The sequence below is a fragment of the Panthera uncia genome, chromosome C2 (assembly GCF_023721935.1).
Source record: "Panthera uncia isolate 11264 chromosome C2, Puncia_PCG_1.0, whole genome shotgun sequence".
In the NCBI taxonomy this organism is placed as follows: Eukaryota; Metazoa; Chordata; class Mammalia; order Carnivora; family Felidae; genus Panthera; species Panthera uncia.
The window spans coordinates 227,787-249,565 of NC_064810.1; the positions used below are offsets into that span (position 1 = coordinate 227,787).

At 47.3% G+C, this 21,779-nt stretch overlaps 1 protein-coding gene across 3 annotated transcripts in view; it reads right to left on the minus strand.

The window, feature by feature from the left end:
* DIP2A (disco interacting protein 2 homolog A) overlaps window positions 1-21,779 on the minus strand; it is a 117,122-nt gene that overhangs the window by 32,586 nt on the left and 62,757 nt on the right. For all 3 annotated transcript variants that reach the window (XM_049627660.1, XM_049627661.1, XM_049627662.1), the window contains 12 exons: window positions 14,973-15,064; window positions 11,466-11,576; window positions 10,065-10,188; window positions 9,619-9,728; window positions 9,076-9,178; window positions 7,579-7,643; window positions 7,253-7,346; window positions 6,005-6,124; window positions 4,430-4,544; window positions 2,899-3,038; window positions 890-1,026; window positions 406-486 (listed from right to left, as the gene is read on the minus strand). In XM_049627660.1, the coding sequence (XP_049483617.1) occupies window positions 406-486; window positions 890-1,026; window positions 2,899-3,038; window positions 4,430-4,544; window positions 6,005-6,124; window positions 7,253-7,346; window positions 7,579-7,643; window positions 9,076-9,178; window positions 9,619-9,728; window positions 10,065-10,188; window positions 11,466-11,576; window positions 14,973-15,064 (1,292 nt within the window). The remainder of the gene's footprint in view (window positions 1-405; window positions 487-889; window positions 1,027-2,898; window positions 3,039-4,429; window positions 4,545-6,004; window positions 6,125-7,252; window positions 7,347-7,578; window positions 7,644-9,075; window positions 9,179-9,618; window positions 9,729-10,064; window positions 10,189-11,465; window positions 11,577-14,972; window positions 15,065-21,779) is intronic.

The following is a 21,779-nucleotide window of genomic DNA, read 5'->3' on the forward strand; positions in this document are numbered from 1 at the left end:
GACGCTGGTCAGGACTCAGGATACGCAGGCAAGCCCTGGGGGGCCAGGCAGCTGATGGCTGCTCCAAGCAGCCAAAAGCACATGGAAACCAAGGAACAGACGGGTCCACATGGCCCAGGGGTGGCTATGGGGTGGAAGGGTCATGCAGCCTGGTGGGCTGGGCTGGGGGCCAGGGGACATCTGGAGGGGAGTCGGCGGTGGAAAGGTGAAGCTGTACAGGACTCCTACTGCTACTGGGCCTACGGGCATTAGGAACATCCTGAGCTGACAGTCCTGTCGTGTTTGCTGTCCTGTGCACTATGGGATGTGGAGAGTAGTCATGGCCCCTGGATACCCAATAGATGCGGGCAGCGTCCCTTCCACTGAGGTGTGGAGGCCCAGGTCCTGGCAGCAGAACATACTCACAGGCCCGATGAAGCCCAGCAGCCCTGTCCTGGTGAAAGGCCTGTCAGACACGGGGGCTCCTCCTGCTGTGACCGGGACAGTCTGCATAGAGCAGAGAGGGGACAGTCAGGCTGTGGTCCATGGATAATCAACCAGCTGGCCAGTAAGACCCAGCAGGCAAGGAGGAGAGCTCAGCACACACTCTGCCTGCTGGCAGATGAGGCTGTCGCCCAAGGTTCCCTGGGCGGGGGAAGGAGTCCCTGCCAGCAGATGAGACCCTCCTGGGGCTCCCACACCCAGCATGGCCTGTGTCCCTCCTGCTACCCCCTTATTTCCACGTGTCCAGTGCCTGGCCCAGAGGAGTGGGCACTCATTGGACTCATCCCAACAAGTCAACACTTCCAACATGCAAAGTGCTGGCTTCCGGGAGCTGATCTTGCCCAGTGTGCTGCATCAGTGCTTATGGAACTTAACTCCAACATAAAGGTCACAAGAAGGTACAAACCTCAAAGACGCTCTTTGTGATTCCAAGTAGTCCATAGTACGCTGTGCCAGTTGCGCTGGAATTGACACATATTTCTCCAACCTCATCAGTTTTACAGAGATAAGGGGTACCTTCTACCTTCACAACACACACATCAGCTAAAAAGAGAAAAAGCCCTCAAAATCATAAGCATGGAAATACACTTAAATGGGTCATTCACAGAGATCTACTTGCTGCTACGTTTGCAGTTATGGAAACAAAACATTATATACGCAGTGTGTTCTTAGGATGAGTTCTAGGACATGTAGAATCCACGCTCTATGCAGGCGCAAATCTACATTTTATACGTAGTGTGTAACCACAACACAATGCATCCTGCACGTATAAGCCCAGGCTGACAGGATTCCACGCCCCCTCATGTGGCCCTCCTGAACCCACGGGACAGGCCAGCTGACCCCGTAGTTCCCTTGTCACTAAGCAGTTCCCCAGCAGACAATCCTGCCTGCTGCCGGCTCTGAGCATTGGGGACCTTGCCTGTCAGGTCACTGCAGCCCCAGGCCGGCCAGCCCTGCAAGAGCAGGCCCACAAACAGCTTCCAACAGAAGAGTGACGTGCGTGCCAGAACACACAGGTGTCTGTTAAAACAAACTCGGTCACTCAGTGATGAATTAAGCAGCCTGTGGGGGCCTGCGCACTGCCCTCCCTTGGACTCTAATACATGCTCCTGTCCAAAGACTCAGGCGATCAGGAAGACAAAGAAGGGGCACTCATTCAGCAACTTTTGTTTATTCACAAATAAAGTGGAGGCTGGTGCTCCTGTGCAGGTCACTGTGAGACCGCAGCTCACAGCCAGATACTCTCACAATAAGGCACGAAAGGCCGCAAATCCACTTCTTGCGGGGCTAACACAGTGCAAGGTTAAGTATCTGCTTAGCAAGGTGCCATCAGCCCTCACCAGGCCAATCGGCTCCGCAACTCTCCCAGTGAACACATGCTGACCTGGGGAGCACTGCACACACACACCCAGAGGAGCACTATACACACACACACACACACACACACACACACACATGCATATAGGGGAGCACTATACACACACACCACACACCTAGGGGAGCACTGCATGCGCACACACATGCACACACCCGGGGGACCACTGCATACACACATGCACCGAGAAGAGCACTATGCACACACACTCCTAGGGGAACCCTGTGCACACACATGCACACTCCTCAGGGAGCACTGTGCGTGCACACACACACACACACACACACACTCCTAGGGGAGCACTGTGTGCACACATGCCTAAGGAGGGTGGTCAAGATAGTTACCCATGAATCTCAGAAAGGCCTGCATGGTGAGGAGACAGCAGAGCAGCTGTGAGGTCATCGCAGTGAGGGGTAACCTCAGAGCAGCATGAACAGAGCATCCCCTATTCACAACTGTCACTGGGGACTCCTGGGCCAGGCTCAGTGCTCAGTTTCCCTCTGCGACACTTAGGTCGCTCTATCACCCTCTCCTGTGGCATTGCCGTGGGGCCAGCATTCAGGCGCACAGGGCCTAATGGGCAGGAGGGCTCACGTAGGCCTTTCTAGAAGCCACAGGAATTTCCTGGAAGCTTCAGGGTCATGCTCCTAATGTAACACATACTCCTTGCTGGTATAACCCAATTATCAGGCTGTTTACAGACGTGCAGTGAGGTTAAGTGCCTCAACATGTGTGACACACGAAGCCTGTACCTGGCCTGCAGGGACTGCTCCGTTTCCCAGACACCGGACAAGCACAAGTCAGGTTCAGAGGCCACAAGCACACCCTCATATTTTCGCTCAACCTTAAATTTATCACAAGGGCAGGCAAAAACTGAAAAGATGTATTACAAATTAAAACACCAATTTATACAGAAAAACATTGTTAATAAGCCTTTTACTTGTGTGCTTGCAGAGCACTCCTTCAAAGCCTGGAGCACTTTGGACTCTCCTTCTGTCAACCGCTCGCAGGACAAGACACACTCCGGCTGCATCCCTCACCTCCAGGCAGCACCTGACCCACGTCCTGAACAGTAAGAACTGACAACTTCTCTTCAGTATCAACTCTGATCACGCCAAAACTGAGACCGCTCATCGACAGGACAGCTTTTCGTGGAGGAGGTCCTCCCAGGTCTGGTGGCCTAGAAAATGAAACCAGACCAGCTGACAAGGGGACAGAGCCCATGGGGGAAGGGACCCACGGCCCACCTAGCCTGCAGGACGATGCTGCACCAAAGCCCCTCTCGGCACCACACCCTGTGAGGACAACAGGCCACACGACTGGCCACAGCAGACAGTCTTCCTGAAGGCGCTGCAGCGTTTCCACCCCACGTGCTATTCCCCACGTGGGGACCTGCACACACCTCCCACCCAGAGGCAGGGTCTGCGTCCCTTCCTTCATCTGGTGGGCCTGTGACAACCGTGTAAGTGACACTTTGTGACTTCCCAGGAGGGGTCCTAACGGTGATTCAGCTTCTACCTGGCTGTGCTGAGACCTTTGCTGGAAGCCCTGGACAGCCAGGTGAGCAGAATGACGTGCCTGCACAGGCCCAGGGCAGCCCGCTCCAGAGACCAGAGACTGTGCTGGAAGCCACGTCTGCCAGTCCAAACTCTGGACACAGAAAGCAAGGGAAATACAATGGCTGTTGCCAGCAGGTGTGGGGGTGGGGTGCGCAGCTGCAGCTGGGACCCAAGTAACAAAGGTCAGCGTTTTCTCCAGTGAGAAAAAGCACACTGTTGGGCAAGAGATGTCACCACAGAACAAAGGAATGAAGAACACCTTACGGCGTGTGAAGGATAAAGATGTTATTTTTCTTGCTGAGTTGTTAAAATTCTAGGATTATTGAAGACTTGCACATATGAAAGCACAGACTATGAATATACTAATCTAACAGTCTCAACTAACCATACCGCCCCCCACCCCAGGATGGCACTCGGAGCTCCTGGGGACAAGAGCCCTGGGGCAGGCGAGAGGTGACCTGGGAAGGAAAAAGTGGCCTGGGTAGCGCCATGGGTGTGGGAGGAGCACAGGAAGGACGAGACCCTGCCCTCTGGGCTGTGATGGAGGAGCACAGACGGCCCTGGGGGCTTCCCCGTGAGTGGGCGGTGCTAAGCATGGGTCACGGTGCTTCTCCAGGAAGGGTGAGGGCCCCACAAGCACAGACCCCCGTGCACTGCTGCCAGCACTGCAGATGCAGGGCCCTCCCCAGGGCAGGGAAGAGCCCTGGGCTGCTATGTTTACCAAGGCCAAGGAGGAGGAGAGGCGCTCAGGGAAGACAAGCCCATGATTACAGTCCTGGGAGCAGCTACACAGGTCCCACCACCAACAGGGCGAGGGGCATGTGCCCGGGGGACCGCGCCATCACTCTGCACACACGCCTGGGAACCTGGCACAGGATGGCGTGTTAATTGCTCCAGAGCGTTGATTGCTCCTACTGCTCAGAGACAGACGGGCTGTATTTGGTGCCACAGGTAATTCAGCTGTAGGAGTGAGAACTCCGTGTTTACAAGACTGAGCAAGCAACCACATTACCTGCGGATGGCGACCGTCAGCGCCTCAGGAGAACTGGCGCAAGGACAGATGACCTCTGGCCTCAGCCCTCTAGACTGGAAGACATTGAGGAACGCATCACAGGAGGATATGGACCCTGCGTGAGACAGAGGGAGACAAGCGGAGGGGTGGGCTGTTTCCATGAAAAACACGGTGCATTTTGAAATCACTAGCAGAGAAGAGTTGGAAATTCGTCCCAGAAAGCCTGTGTCTAACCCCTGCCGTGTTTCTGAGTTCTAACTCACAGCCAGCCTTGCCCTCACCCCTCCTCCCAGGTCTGCCGAGTGGGAAGTGACAGAGGAGTGTTTACAGGCAACTCTTCCTCCTCACAAGGCCCAGGTGCATGTAAGTGCCTGCTGCGGAAAGCGCCTTGGGGCCACGGGGTCCCTGCCATGAGCGGCCCATGCACCACCCCCAGGCTGCCCCCCTGCTTCTTCCCTGCTCTCCCTGGCCAGTCCGGGGTGTCACAGATGTGGAAACTCAGCTCCCCGGCAGGTGGGTGCTGCCTGCTTGGGGCCGCAATCATCAGGACCCCAGGGCTGTACCACAAACCTCAAGCTCTCTGCCACAGAGAGGCCCAGGAAGGGGAGGGGCCCGCGTCCTACTCGTGCTGGGCACTGGTAGACAGCAGAGGACACACAAGACAACCCAGCTCATTCAGGGGGCATGCGGAGCGGCAGGATCTGAGGTTTGTGGAGGATCAGGTCTGGCGAAGGGCTTCCTCGCGGAAGCCTAGTGACTGGGAGGGTGGAGGCAGTGCCAGGTGAGAAGCTGTTGGCAGTGGGCTGTTCAGGTGGCTCGGGGACACAGAGCAGCGAGCAGCTCTCGGTATCTTGGAGGCAGGATGGAGGGGGCCCTGCTGGGCCCACGTGTGGGTGGAGGAGCTAGAAGGCGGTGTGCCCTCCTGAGCGGTGGGGGACCCAGGGGTGCAGGGCTCTCAGGGCCCTTCTCACTAGGGGACTAGATGAAAGGCCAGCCTCTGGTCCAGGGTGGTTTCAATGCAAAAACAGCAGCACACAGCTGTTAAACCCACAAGAAAACCCACCTACCTGGTCAAGGGCTTTGTGCTGCATAGAAAACCCACCAAAGGTCAACGGAGCCTCCCCTGCGGCAGGCCTCGGACAGCCCCCAATGGGCAGCCACGCTCAGACCCTGTGCAGAGCCCAGGGCGCACATCAGCCGCCAGGGGAAATCCCACAAGGAGGTGGAGCCAGATCAGTGGGGCCACAGGGACCAAGGACGGAGGCTGGGACAGGCTCCCAATTAGCATCTACATTCTGGTCATTTCTTAATGTATCTTCTGTCAATGGTGTTAAAACTGCTTTTAAACTCAGAGCCTTCATAAACATGCATGGGAGATACCAGTGAGTACCCCCACCCCTCCTCACTCCCCGCCACCAGGGGTTGTATGTCACAGCAGGTTACAGGACATTCATTTATTTCATGCACACGGAATGTCGCCATGCTGTTTCTTCCATATTCTACTAAAGCCTCTTCCCCCCAGAGTCAGGCCTGCGGGAGGAGAGGCCACGTCCTCCATCAGCTGGGCTTACTCACAGGGGTTTGCGCCATCGGCCACGATCAGCATGCGCAGCGAGCTGAGGCTGACGTCCCTCTGTCCTCGCTGAGCTAGGAGAGACCAGTGCATGTCTCGGGATTTCACCAGCGCGGCCCGGGCTGCAGAGGAGGAGCACAGACATGCCCTGTGTCATGGGAAAGTGGTGCCCTGGCACCTCACAGACACACATGCAGGTGCACGAGAGGACAGACAACACAGACTTGTGTTTCTGGCCACAGGCTCCCTGCAGCCATGTCCCATAGGCAGTGCAACTGTCCTGACCTGCTGTGTTTAAAAACCAGCTCTGAGGTCTGATTCAGACACAGAAATCTCAGATCTGTCTCCCAACTTTAATTTTCTCTTGGAAGCTCTATCTTGCTCTTCCCATGTCTGCTCTTCTGTCTTCTGTGGTCCCTACCTGAGCTGCTGACTCACACGGTCATGTGGCCAGGCCTGGCGCGTGCTGGGAAGACACCAGGATGTGAAGAGACAGACTCGGCCCTCAGTCCTGGCTGCGCACAGACTAGTGGGCCACACCTGCCAAATCCACCACAACTTGAGCTGTCCTCCATAAAACAGGAGAAACAGAGACAGCTACCACCCAAGGCTGCTGCAAAGATGCACAGCAGAGCACACGCCCAACGTCCGCATGTGGCCGCCAGCGCTGCGATCAGCATGGGCAGTCACCGGGGACAAGTTAGTGGGAGAAAAGAGACCTGAGGCCCAGCCTCTGGGCTTTCTGAAGGTGCCCCCCAGCCCTGCTGGAGTAGAGGCAGGGCCGAGGGTTGTGCAGGTGCTCAGGGAGCACTGCAGCTAACCAAGGCAGGGGGCAGGGCAGGGCACGGCAGGGCCCATGGGCAGCCCCATGGCACTCTGTCTACACTGCTTCCTTGGAATCAGCAGCTCTGCTAGTGGTGGCTTGAAAAGCCCGGCTTCAGATTAAAACCCTCTCTATCTACTACTAAGAATTGGGAGTAGTGATGTGACTGTAAAGGAAGTTTCAAGAGAATAAAATCAGAAGCCTATGGTCCTTGCAGGAGAGAGCTGTCATGGCGCTGTCCTCCACAAGGGTCATCCAGGCCGTGCACGCAGGTCAGGCAACGTCTGAGACGTGGTCACGGCACACGCGGGCTGTGGGGGCTCCTCAGCCTGCATCTGCAGTTCTGCGTGTCAGCTTTATTGTTTTCTTAATCTAAGTGACCTCTTTAATGAAGGGTGAATCCAACGACGGTGCTGTTTCCCGTTACCTTTATACGAACACACTTTCTGAATCCAGGACAGTGGGTTCACTTTCATCAGTGCGTACGGGATGCTGACCACGTGCATCCTATTCATAACACTCTGTGAAAAAAACAGAGGTGCTCAGGGGCAGGCCTCGTCCAGGGGCAGACAGCAGAGGGCCACATCACGCCAGAGAAGGCAAAGATAACGTCAATGGCCTTCTCATGATGACACTTCATTTCAGATAAGGGTTAATTACATCACCTAAAAATAGGCATTGGTGTCATCTATTGATATGAAGCACTAGAATCCCTCATTGCAACAATTAGATCATTTAGCATACAACACTCACTGTTAACACTCCATGCCACAGACCAGCATCCCTTTTGAAATCCAGCACATTTGTTAATGTTTCAGCTGAAAGTGGACAAAGATGGTTAAACCACTGAGTGACCCTCTTCACAAGTCATGTGCATTTTTAAAGAAACTGAGATGAATACATCATTGACATGAAGGGTTTTAGGAAACATACACATTTCCAAACATCATGCACTAATTCATCAATTATCTTGGTTATCTATTCATATTACCAGAAAAACTCAAAAGTAGGTCAATATGACTTTGGATTCAAACAGAGAGCTGTGCTGATCCCTGGTCCGAAAACACAAGCAACGGCATGCCCAAGGCGGCTGCTCAAGCCTCTCACTCTGCAGTGAGATGTGGGGTGAGGACTCACCATGGACACACTTACTTCTCACTTTACACCCAGACTCCCCCATTTCTCGCACCGAGGCCACTACCCTACATCTTCGGGCAATGTCACGGGCTGCTCGTGTTGTACCCCCCTCAGAAAGCTGCCCCTTCTCTCTGCTCTCCCCCAGCGGAGGTGGCGGACGCATGAGCGGGTGGCGACCCAGGCCACACACAGCCTTGTGCTCGGCAGGACCTGGCTCCAGGCCCCACACAGGGGCTGTGAGCAAATGTGGCCCCCATCAAAACCACAGCAACGCCCAGGTGCATCCCCACAGGATGGACACCAAAGGTGAACACAGGTCTGCTGTGCCAGGAAACATGAGTGCTTTCTGAATAGGTTCTATGCACACGCTCCCTTTGTTAGCTAAAGAGCCCACATGAGAAGTGATACATAGATCTTGACAAAAAGAAAACCATGTGACTTGATTTAACGAATCCAATTTTTAAAAAATTATTCAGGCCCTTGAATATATCTAAAATCATTTTCCAAATCTTAACTGAAGTCTTCAGCTACCCCTTTTAATTTCATTATTTTTTTACCCCTTACTTTTAAACACCCATATTTTAGTTATTTAAACATACCATTCAATTTACTTTCTAGTTTTATTCAATTCCAGTATTGCTATGGTAAGGAAACTACCATGTATCCATTGTTATAGTTTTTAAAATAACAGTTCTCTAAGTTAAATATCCGATATTTAACAGTAAATTGGGGGGGGGGGAGCTACCTATATGTTACCAACAGAAAATCTACAACCATAAAGATTCCATTTCTGTATTTGCATGCATGACAGCTTAAGCCAAAACCATACTCATAGAATATAGTAATACAAACGTGGGTCCAATAAGAGGGTTTTCCATTTTTTTTTTAATGCAAGATACACTGCCTCTCAGCTACATCACAGATTGAACCAGCCCACCAGGCATAAGCAAGTGGTAGTGTGTGAATTTCATGCTCCGTAAAATCAACACACACATATATTTTTTGGAAAGGCCCCTGAGTGGGGCTGCCGGGGTGACCTAACACCCACGCCTCCAGCATGAGCAGAGAGAGCACCGAGCACCCTGGCTGGAAGAGCTGCCCGCATGCCCTTACCTTCCGAGTAGCCGCAAGCCTGGGTCAGAGCCCGGCATTGTGCCAGCAGGGATGCGTGGGACACCGTGACCCCCACTGTGCTGCCTTCTTTGCTTGTTTTATACTGAAAGATTTCAAGAAAAAAAATCCATTATGTGACGCTTCTGGAGGCCACAGCAGACAGAATGGGAGGCTGGCAGAACTTAAAAAGGAGAAGTGGTCAGTCGTCTGTCCCTCACTAACCATCCTGTCACACCAGAGCACACTTTATGCCATGACTCTCAGGGTGACACCCACAGAGGAAACTAGGACACACCATGGGGCAAGTGTCCCAGCACACTGGTACACACAGGCTCCCCCTAACTGCTGACATCCCGAGGGAGCTGGGGAGGGATGATCAAGCAGGAGTGAAACCAGACCTGACTGAGCTCCCGTCCTACCCTTGCTGCCTCTGAGGTGATGGTAAGACAGAGGGTAAGTGTAAGCCTGTGACCACGCACACTGTCACGGGAAACGAGCTGGGCTCGTGGGGCCCGCAGGCTCCGAGTGGGACGAGGTCATTACCTCGATGTAGGCAGTCCCGGCCCCTGCATCCCGGGCCGGTGGATGCCAGTCTTTCGGGGGCTTGGTCAGATGCTTCCCATCGATCACCAACCAGGCGAGAGGGGGCCAACCTGTGAAGGCACGGACAAGGCACCGGCCCAGGCAAGTGGTGAGTGGGTCTCAGGGCTGAGCTGCCCGCCACTGGCAACTAGCCACTGAGCACCCAGGGAGGAGAAGTCTTGGTCCCGTTTACTCTACATTAATTCATATTTAAGTCAGTGGGTGCCTCTGACCTGTGACCACCACACCAAACGGTGTAGGCCTAGACCCTGAACTGGGGCAAGGGGTGGGTGGCGAGATACACAGGCTTGTGACCAGGACCTAACTCCTGAAGACCCCTCAGCCCACATAAGGTTCGGCTGCCACGAAAGGATACCCGTGCACCGCAGGTGGACTCCCCCGCCTACCTTTGAAAGCTGCCACCTCTCCGGTCTGTGCCTTGGGCAGGCCTTTCTGACAAGCATCCGTGGTCAGGGCCAGGGCAACGCCACAGCTTCCCAGCAGAAACCCAACCTGCTGGCTGCCGGCGTCCTGCACAAAACACGGCGAGGCGCTCATGGGGCCGCCATCAAGGGCCCTGCCCGCTCAGACCCACACACAGAAAGCAGAGTGCTTCACCTTGCCCTTGCAAAGTCCTACAACCCAATCCTATGTAGTAGAGACTATATTTTCATGAAAGTAAAATATAAGCATTTTTAAATTTAAAAGACATATTTTTGCAATGAAATACAAAGTTCTAGATAATGGGCTAATTTCTCAAAGTGTTTTCCTGCAAACAAACGACATTTTGGAGCATTTTAATAAACTCCAAAAATAACAGCATGGAAATTTCCACTTGAATTGTGTTTAAAATTTACATATTAACCTGGGGAGTCCCGACCTTTGACACTTTTACTTATTCCCCACAGAAATGCACATTCCCTGTCAACGCTTCTTCTATATGTGTCCCTCAGTAAAGGTTTGTCATTTTCTTCTTGCAGGTTTGACAAACCTCTTGCTTCTTCCGAAGAGTCTCTGTAGTCAAATATCTGTTCATCATATATTATCCTTTGAGATATACTGGTTTTATTTAAAACTTTACTTTTGGGATTCTTGAGTATTTGTTGCTGACAATGCTCACTTTAAGTACCTGAACTCTGAAATGGTAGAGAGCTTTAATCTTCTAAAATACATGCTTTGTCTACTCCTAAAATGCTATTCGTTTTCCATAACCAGACTACTGACATTTACACTTAAGATGGACTGGCTACCCAGAACATCAGCAAGCTCCCCACATTAATTTGTTGGTAACAAAAAACGCATGCCGTTATGTAAGTGGACAGAAATGCAAGAAAATTTCCATCTTGCATATTCAATATTATCACTGAGAAGTGAGCTACAATACATTAATTACTGTGTGATCTATTTATTAATTACTGTGTGATTTATTTATTCCCAAGAAATGAAAATTATTATCAATAAGCATATGGTTTTGGGAGAAAGTTTAACAAAATCTTATCAAATCATAAATTCTATTCATCAGAGAAAAAATGCTCACTGTCTGTACTGGAAAGTTCACAGAGATGATATATTAGCTCCATCTACAGCTTCTAAAAGTCCCTTTCACCAGCAAGATACGTAAAAATGAGTAACTGTCGGTGAAACCGCATCTAATGTCTCCCGAAGTCCTGCTGTGCAGGACCCTCCCTTGGGTCAAAGCAGCACCTGTCTGCCAGAACACGTCCTTTCCCGGGAGGGCAAGATAGGACGTGTCGCGTCTATGTGTCAGCTTTGGAAGAAAACCCCGCGGCCCAGACAGAGTGAACTACCTTTCTTGTTAGCGGCACTTCTATGGGGACGGGAACCAGCTCTGCCAGGAGACAGCCATAAAACCCCACCATGAACATCACAGGGTCACTGTTCGGAAACACCAGGGCCACCTACAACAGCGTGAAGGAAAACCATGAAACCCACTCACGAAGCATGCGATCATTCTCAACACTCAGGATCTCTGCTGACTAGATGGAATCTGGGGCAGTTTAGATGATCTTACAGCTTTTCAAATTGGGTTCAGAAAATGTGATTTGGAGGTTAATTCTTGGTCCTTAAACTCCCTCAACCATGTAACTTTTCATAGTTTTTAGGCTGGGATCTTTATTCCACATGCAACAAAATAATTTAAAATGTTTGTGTCTAGAGGCAGTCCAGCCCCAGTCTGGCTGTGGGATGGGGACCCGGCTCTGTGCACTCTATCTGGGCAGCAGCTGAGGACCCCTGGTGAGGTACCGCCCCCCGCCCCCACATCCGCCAGTCCAGGTGAGAAGTGCTGGAACCAACAGGAAGAGTAGACTCGGAATCAAATGACACCTAAAGTATCTTCCAGAAGGTAAGGTCCAACACCAAAGTTTTAGCTGAACAGATCTTCACTCAAGGCTTCAGTGTACTGACAGGGGAGGGGGCAGAGCACCGAACACCTCAGCTAAGACCCCTACAGCTGCTGCCTCCTGCGGACTCCCTGGGGGGCCCACCTGATCACCATGCTGCCACTGTTTAAGCCGTATCTTCTATTTATCTTACATTTTTATTTTTATCAAAAACATTTAAAAAACACACAATTTAAGATGACAAAAAGTACTAATGAAAAGTAATACCCATATGTTCTGCCTTTCCTCACTCCCCAAGGCAACCACTTAAAAAATATCCTAGGGGTGCCTCAGTGGCTAAGTCGGTGAAGCATCAGCTCTGATTTCATCTGACTCTGATTTCGGCTCAGGTCACGATCTCACGGTCGTGAGGTTGGGCTCTGCGTTGACAGCATGGAGACTGCTTGGGATGCTCTCTCTGCCCCTCCCCAGCTGGCGCACCAGCATGCACACTCGCTCTCTCTCAAAACAAACAAACATTTTTTAAACATCTTACATCTTCCTCTTGCTATTTATTCATATTTTTAAATATTATGATGCTTATACTACTATATTCTATTTTTTGAACATGTCTCAGTATCGATTCTTTTTCCTATCACTGTAGATGAACACTCAGCCCTCTGTGTTCCTGCCTCTTTCTCTTCCTCCATCCTCCAGCTTCCATTTCTTAGAACATCTGATAAACTTAAAAGCTATTTATGGAACAAGATTTTTATAAGCTCCAAATCTTGTAGTGAGTTTGCTTGAAACCATAAATGGTAAGTCAGAAGAGTGGACAGACTGCTGATGTGGGCCCTTGGACACAAAACAATGGCTGCTAATAACTCTCCACTTCATTAAGACAAAACTCAAGCTACACCTATAGTCTCTGCTTGAGGTCTGGAAATCGAGTTTCTAGCAAGTTAATCTGTTGAAAAGGGCAAAGCTCTCCTTCAAAAGTTGATGTAACAGTGGTTGCACCAGAACTATGACCTGTAGCTTTGAGACTAAGTGTTTGGTATAAAAACATTTTTAGAGAATTTGTTATAAAGAGTCGTGTTTGTTCACGTTTACAAACTCTATTCCTCAAGGGAAGAGAAATTTGCCACCCACATCTCATAATGAGTTCATTCACTGTGATCCTGTCAATCTCTCATAATTAACCTAACTACGTGGACTCTCTCACAAGTCAAGAAGAATATCTGGAAGTCTCTGTCCCTGCAGGAATCTTTTTCAAGAAAAATAAATTAGTGATTCTGGATTCATTTTAAAGCACACCATAAATCAGGAATTCTTACACGCTTGTTCTAAAGCACAAGCATTGTTCTCATACTATTCACATGTTTACAGCCTCGTCCACATCTGCTGATGGTGACAGCTACCACCACCTTTAGTTGCTTTGCTTTCCAGTTTCCACTGGCCAATTTGTTCTAAAATGCTCCACCACGTGTGTTAAATACCTATCGAAAGTATTTTCCAAGTAGCCAAGCAGTCGGGTGAGCTCCTAAGTCTTACCAGATGCTCAGGAGCAAGCCCCAATCCTGGGACCTCCGTCCTCCTGGGCTGCCCTGCTCTGCGGCTCACTCCTGTTCCCCTTGGAAGCTCAGAGGCTCCTTTCTGTACCCGGTCCTGCTGCGGAAGCAGTAAGGAGTGTTGCTGAGCTTTGCTGCAGGCCCTTCACTTTGAAGCTAACACCCTCCAGCTCCAGGATGCTGACTGGCGTTACTACAACCATTTACAACTCTCTACTCTCTGTCCTCCTTCCTGTCTGGAACTCCTACTGGCCAGATGCTGGACCTCCTTGACCAAGTCTCACGTTTGCACTATTTGTCCTTCCCACTTTCCATCTCTTAGTCTTCCCTACTAGCATCTTTTTCTTGATTTATGGAGCAATATGTTCATCTTAGTTCTCTAGGGATAGTAATACTAATTTTTTAAAAATTCCTTTTCTGTTTCTGGCTTTCTGCCAAGTTTCTTTCCTCTTCCTCTCTCTTCCTCCCCTGCCTGGCCACCATCCCCTTCTCTTGTTTTTCTCTTCTTTGCCCTTTGGTTGTTCTCTTTCATTCAGGTTTCCTTCTTCAAATGTCCTTGGCGACTGGTTTCTATTTAAAGAGTGGGCACTCAGAGTTGCATGAAACTTACAGTTTCACTACTGGGTGATCTGACCACAGGCAGCCTCTCTCACTAGATTTTCTTACTACTGGGTGTCCTGTCCTCCATCCTGGATGTTCTGGTCTACCTGCACTTCTCACGTCTGGTTCAGTTTGCCTGGAGCAGTGCTGGCCAACAGAACTTTCTATGATAATACAAATGTTCTATCTTCAAGCTATCAAATGTGGTAGCTATTAGCCACATGTGGCTTATGCATGAGCCCTCGAAACGTGGCTTGTGTGACTGAGGAACTAAATTTTTTATTTTATTTACTTCTGGTCAATTTAAGTAGCCCCATGTATCTACTGCCAAAAATGTTGGGCAGTGCAGTAAGTACAAGGAACACCACGTCTCTAGCCTCCTTCGTAACCACCTTTGCAGTGAGGCAAGAGGGGGCTGCCTGGTCATATGGAAGAGAGGAAGAGGTAAATAGGAAACACACAGAATTTCAAAGTTATATCAATGTTCTCTCATAAAACCTAAGCTTTGGGGACCTAATATTTATTAACATTAATATTTTTATTAAAATCAATATATATGAAGTCAAAGAGGAAAGAACTTGAAGAGTCAGTGGTTGGGCAATGAGGAAGAATAAAAAGAACCATCATCTTATGTACATCATCATAAACTTTTTCCATATTTAATATTTTTTCTTTGTTGACTTTAAATCCCTTGCGTTAATGCTAGAAGTCTAGCCAACTGATGGAATACTGATTTCAATGAGACATATTTTTAGAGTTTCTGTTTTTGCTCACTCCAATAAGTTATATTCTAGTTACTTACTCTGTCTCCAGGTTTAAGTAGTGGTTCATTCTTACTAGTCAGTTTATTAAGTAGAGTATAAGCTAGTTTTAAACTCCGACTCCAAAGTTTGCCTAAAATAAAATAAAAATACTAAGCAATGTAAAATTTAAGAAACTAATTATTAACATTTTAATGTAGCAATCACAATACCCCATAATGTACCATCATTCTATTGTTGGAAATTCAGGTAGTTTCCAACTGATAACTATTTTGCACAATGCTGTAATGAACATCGTAGTTTTATCTTAAACACAACTTATAGATTTATTTTTCTTAATACAAAAATAGAACAGGATTTTATTATAGAAAATTTAGAACATAGAAAAGCTAGCAGAAAAAAGTCAGCGTTATTTCGGTTACATGTACACACACACACACATATACACATGTGCAATTTTCAAGAAATGGGACAATACTTCATTCTGCTTTTCTCAATCAACATTGCACTGTGAGTGCATTTTCATGTCATTAAATGTCTCTCAACCACATCCCTTATCAGAGTGGCATACAGTTCTTTTAACCTTTATGATTCATGAGGTGGGTCCTACCTCCATCTCTAGGTTCCACTCAAGAGAAGACAGTCTGGGAGGTGTCAGTAACCTGCTCAGAGCCACTGGCTGCTGGAGTGGTGTGTCTGGCCCTCCAGGACCCAGCCCCTAGACCCAGGACCCCTCCCCGCTGGCACACAGTCTCAGTACAGAGCCCTAGTGGATGCTCAGCAGAGGACAGCTTCCCCGAGGAAGATGGGAGATGAAACAAAGAGTCAAGGTCTCTGGGGAGGTAGACCAAGGCCGGGGTGACATGGGGTAGGAAGACAAAAAAACCCGAGTCCATCCCCACACCCACAGCAGCCTTGACATTTACCCCATGCGATAATGTACCAAAGAGGTAACACAAGAGTCACAATTTACCTCCCTCAAATTCCTGTGGAGCAGCCACGCCCTCTGAATAAGTGGTAAAATTTCATTGCAAATAATACTAAACCTAGGCTCAACATTGTGAAGTGAGCAAACCGTGGGACCCAAGAAACAAATGAGAAAAAAAATACTCAATTCAAAGCACTGTTGCCTTTGTCTATATAGAAAGGTCAATTCAAGATGTTGATAACTGTAATACATACAGATTTCCAATCCAGCTATATAGAAAAAGAATAATGCATCATGACCAGGTCAGTTTATCTCAAGAATGCAAAAAGTTTCAACAGAAAATCAACATAATTTGTCACATTAACAAAGGTGAAAAAAAGTAAAACAATTTAACAATCACTCAGGATTTTAAATGATTTTTAAAATCCTTCTTAAATTCAAAATGGAAGGAAATTTCCCTAAAGTGATAAAATCCTATAGGAAATATCATAATCGATGGTCAGGTATTGAAAGCTTTCCCTGAAGAAGTAGAAATAAGTCAAGGACAAAGGCCTTTTTACTGAAAGTCTTAGCCAATGCAACAAGGTGGAGGGGTGGAGAGAAGGTAAGCGGTTGGAAACAAAACTCATTATTTGCAGATGATGTGACTGAGCACATTATGAATCTTTTATAACTGAAGTTAGCAAGGCTGCCAGACACCACAACAGTGTAGAAAGACTATCTCATTTCTGTATACTGGCAATAAATGTTAAGTAAAAATTTTTAATGATTGTATTTACAATACGATTAAAACAAACATGCCACATATCTAAGAATATGTGTTAAAAAAGATATGCAGTCTCACCACAAGAAATTATAAAACATTACTGAGATAAAGTGAAGATCTGAATGAATGGAAGGATATGTTATGTCCGTGCGCTAGAAGACTCAATAATGCGAAGGTGTCAATTTACAAACTGTTCAAAGCAATTACAACCAAAATCTCAACAGGTGTGCCTGTGGCACCTGACAAACTGATCCCAAAGCTGGCACTGACACACGGATGAGAACAGCTGACACACTCCTGCAGAAGGAAGCGAGATTCCTCCACGGATGTCAAGACTTACTACAGAGCCACAGTAATTAAGGAAGTGTGGTCCTGGCCTAAGGCTATATATAACCCAGTGGGCTGAAACAAAGAACCCCAACTGACCCACCGCATGTGGACCGGTCCACCTAGGACACAGGTGCGCTAGAGAAGAGTGGCAGCCTGTGGGGACGAGCACAGACGGCTGGCTATCCGTCCTGAAAATCTGACCCGAGACCCAGCCCCACACCACACACAAAACAGCAGAGCTCTCACAAGATACTAGAATAGCTTTATGATCCTGGCGGAGCGAGAGTCCTTGAGAACACAAAGCACTAGGCAGGAATGGAAGGGCCTTCTGCTCACTAACCTCCCATTCGGGAGTAACAGCCAAAGGACAAAGTGGGAGACACTTGTAGCACACGTCACTGACAAGGACTGGTATCCAGAGCACATACAAAATTCCCACAAATAACCCTATATTTAAAAATGTGTAGGGGCACCTGTGTGGCTCATTCGGTGAACCATCCGACTCTTGATTTTGGCTCAGGTCATGGTCAGGTCATGACCTCATGGTTTGTGAGCACGAGCCCCACATACAGCTTTGTGCTGACAGTGCTCTCTCTCCCTCTCTGCTTGCCCCTGTCCTGCTCATACTCTCTTTCTCAAGATAAATAAAGACAACATTTTTTTTTAATGTGTAAAAGATTCAATAGTACTTAACAAAAGAGAAAATCCAAATGATTCAAAAAAAAAAAAATCCAGGAAAAGATCTCAACCTACTCAGTCTTCAGGAAAATCCAAATTAACACCAAAATGAAATATTACTACCATATTCTCATCAGATTAGCTATAATAAGCCTGGCTGACAATGATGGGGAACAGGTGGGGCGAATACACTGATCAGGTAAACATAAACTGGGAAAGACTGGCATTATCTGATAAATGTAAAGATACGTATAATCTCAGACCCAACACTTCCACTCTGAAGTACATACCCTACAAAAATGCATGCTTATGTACCAGGTGGCACACCCCAGAATGTTCCTAGCAGCACAGTTTGTGATAGCCAAATCTGGATATCACCCAAATGTCTAGCAACATTATAACCGACCGATATGCAGATTCTGATATATATTCATTCCTTGACAGAGATCAATGTGCTGCAACTATACACAATAATATGGACGAATCTTAAAAGCATAATGGAAAAAGATTCTGCTTCCAAGTAGGAGAGAGTACTGGTGGCAGACCAGGGCTCCCACCTGAAAGAATTTAAAAACTGGATAAAATGCAGAAACCATCTGTTGGAGGCAGCAAAGTCAACTAAAGGAGTTAAGACTCCAGAGAGAAAACCCTTGGGGAGGGGAGCTGACTGTGCACAGCTGTTTCTTATAAAAGCTGGGTGTTTAGGGTTCTGGCACCCACAGGAGATGGAGTATCTCATGCCTCATGCCTGTGGATCACTGCCTCTGAGGCACGAAGAAAACAGCAGAGCTGCTGGCAGAGGCTGGGGGCCGTGAGAGCACAGCCGGCCTCCCCCTAGAAGACCTACTGAGTCCTAGGACTGTGAACGACAGGAGGCTGAAAATCCATGCTGAAAACCTCTGAGAAGCAATGTGGGATTCTTAGTAGTACACGAGATAGAAGCCAGGGTTGGGGGACCCCAGAGGAAAAGCACACAGGTGCTCAGACTTGACTGCAGTGACCAGCCACCACGGTACCTGCCAAGAGTAGAGAGGAAGGAACTTCTCTCAAGGAAGGCCACATCACCTGGAGCCTCAACAATTTTTTACACACAGTGTCTATCATTCAATCAAAAAGGTACTATGCATCCCAAAAGACAAGTTCCCCAGACTAAAACCAAGAGAAAGTACAGACAAGAGCAGCAGGCCTGGAGGTGACAGGACCCTGGAGCTTGCCGACAGAGTCATGGTAAGGAAATAAAGGAAAAGATAAAGACAATGCATGGAATGATAAAGAATTTTCCTAGAAAATTATAATAGGAATCAGAACACAGAATTGTTCCAAAAAGACCAAACCAAAAAGACAATATCTAAATTAAGAACTCATCAGGAATTTCACGATACAATAGAAATTTCAGAAACCAGAATTAGAGATTTTGAATTAAGGAAAATAAATCTCCAAACTGAAGTACAGATGACCCTTGAACAACACAGGTCAACTTACACGTGGGTTTTTTTGATAGAGTATAATACTGTGAATGTATTTTTTTCCCTTATGATTTTCCTTTTTTTTTTTTTTAATTTTTTTAAATGTCTATTTATGTTGAGAGGGAGACAGAGACAGAGACAGTGCTATCAGGGGAGAGGCAGAGAGAGAAGGAAAGAGAGAAAGAATCCCAAGCAGCCTCCACACTGCCAGCGTAGAGCCTGATGTGGGGCTCAAACTCACAAACTATGAGATCATGACCTGAGCCAAAATCAAGAGTCGGATACTTAACCAACTGAGCCACCCAGGTGCCCCATGTTCCTTATGATTTTCTTAATAACATTTTCTTTTCTCTACCTTACTTTATTGTAAGAATACGGTACATGAAACATATAAAAAATATGTGTTAATCGACTACCAATGTTATCGGTAAACCTTCTGGTCAACAGTAGACTAACAGTTAAGTAGTTAAGTTTTCAGAGAGTCAAAACTTATATTTGGGTTGTCAATTGTGCAGGAGCTCAGTGCCCTTAACCCCTGCATTGTTCAAGAGTCAACTAAATATATAGAAAAGAATACAAAATATAAAAAAAGAACATGAAAGCTACACAGGATTCAAAAAAGGTATAAGTGTAATCAAAGTCTGAGAAGGAGAGGAGAGAGAGACCGGAAAAATGAATTCAACAGGAGGAGGTGGTCAACAGCCACACCCCTCACAGCAGGCAATGAGCAACTTCCTTAAAGAATTATAGACCAATCTCTAATGAACACAGATACAAAGATCCTAAACAACATATTGGTTAAATCAAATCCAGACATTTGTTAAGAAGATATCACAGCCAAGTGGAATTTATTCTAGGAATGTAAGGGCTGCTTAACATTTGAAAATTAATGTAATTAATGTAACTCATCAAATTAAGTGGAGAGGAGAGAGAAACCATATGATCATCTTGACAGAGCAGAAAAAGTGTTTGATAAAGTTCAATGCCATCCATCATAAGAAAAAAAAAAAACCTTTTACTAAACTAGGAATTGAAGGGAACTTACTTAATCTGACAAAGAATTTCGACCACAAAACAAGTAAAAAAAACTACAGCAAACATCATACTTCATGACCCAAAGCTTTCCACCGAAGATGGAGAAGGAGGCAAGAATGCCCACTATCCAACATCGTACTGGCAGTTCTGGCTTGTGCAGTGAGGAGAGAAAGAGATAAAAGGTGTAAGTACTGGAAAGGTCCAAATAACACTGTCTTTGGCCATAGATGACATGATTTTGAACACAGGATATCCAAAAGATATATGGACAAATTACTAACAAACAAAAAAGAATGTTAATTTACAAGATCACTAGATACAAAATCACCACCTGAGGAAATCCATTGCACTTCTATATACAAGCAACAGTTTCTAACCATTCCATTCCATTCCACCAGGAATAAATCTAATGAAAGATGCTCAAGAGCGCTGGACTCGAAAGTATAAAACTTTACTGAGAGAAATTAAAGAAGGCCTTGAAATAGGGGAGATACTCCACAGTCAAGAACTGGAAGGTTCCGCAATTGTAATAACATCGGTTCTCTTCAACTTGAACTACAGAATCGATGCAGTGCCAATCAATATCCCAGCAGGAATTTTTCTGGAAATTGACAAACTGATTCTAAAGATGGCTTAGAAATACAACAGGCCAAGAAGAGTCAGGAAAACCTTAAGAAACAATCACAGAGCCAAAGGACGTCGATACCAGACACCAGGACTCACACAGCTACAGCTGTTCAGGGAGCAGGAACAGAAAACAGCCTGTGCAAACGGCATGGAGAGCAGCAGCACGCCCACACGTGTGTTTCCACCCGATACACGACAAGGCAGCCCTGCGGGGCCCCGGGCGAAGCACTGCCTCTTCAGTGAATGGCAATAGGTCAACCAGACCTTCATCGGGGAAGAAAACGACTCCAATGTCACACCACACACCAACTAAATTGTACGTGAATCATGACACCTAAATACGAAGAGTAAAACAAGTTTTTAGAAGAAAAGGTAGGAGAATATCTTTGTGACCTTAGGTGTGGCAAACAGGACAAGGGGAAAAAAATAGATAAGTTAGATTAATTACATTAGGACTTCTCATTTATCTAAAGCCACCAATAAAAGTGTTAGAAGACAGTCCAAAGAGTGGAAGAAGACACCTGCAAAACAAATCTGACAAAAGACATGTATTTGAAACATACAAAGAAGAAAACGTTAGCAACCAAATAGAAAAATGAGCCAAAGATTTGGATAGTACATAAAAGAGAATATTCACATAGCCAATAAACATACAAAAAGCATCATTAGCCATCAGAGAAATGCAAATAAGTTAGCAATACAACTTGACAGGACAACACACCTCCAGGCAAGGCTAAAATGAAATACATAGACAATATCAAGTTGACAAGGATGGGGAGCAACTGAAAGTCCACACAAACTGCCGGCTGGAGTGAAGGTCACTGCGGCCGCGTTGGAAACCAGGTGACCGTGTGTCCTAAAGCTGCACAAGTCTCCTCGTACGTGTACACATTCCCAGCACAAATGCCTGCACATGTTCCACCAGCCAGACGCACCTAAGAATGTTCATAACAGCACTATACACAATAGCCCCAGTGGAAACAGTGCGGGTGTCCCTCAACCGTGGAGTACGGGCATA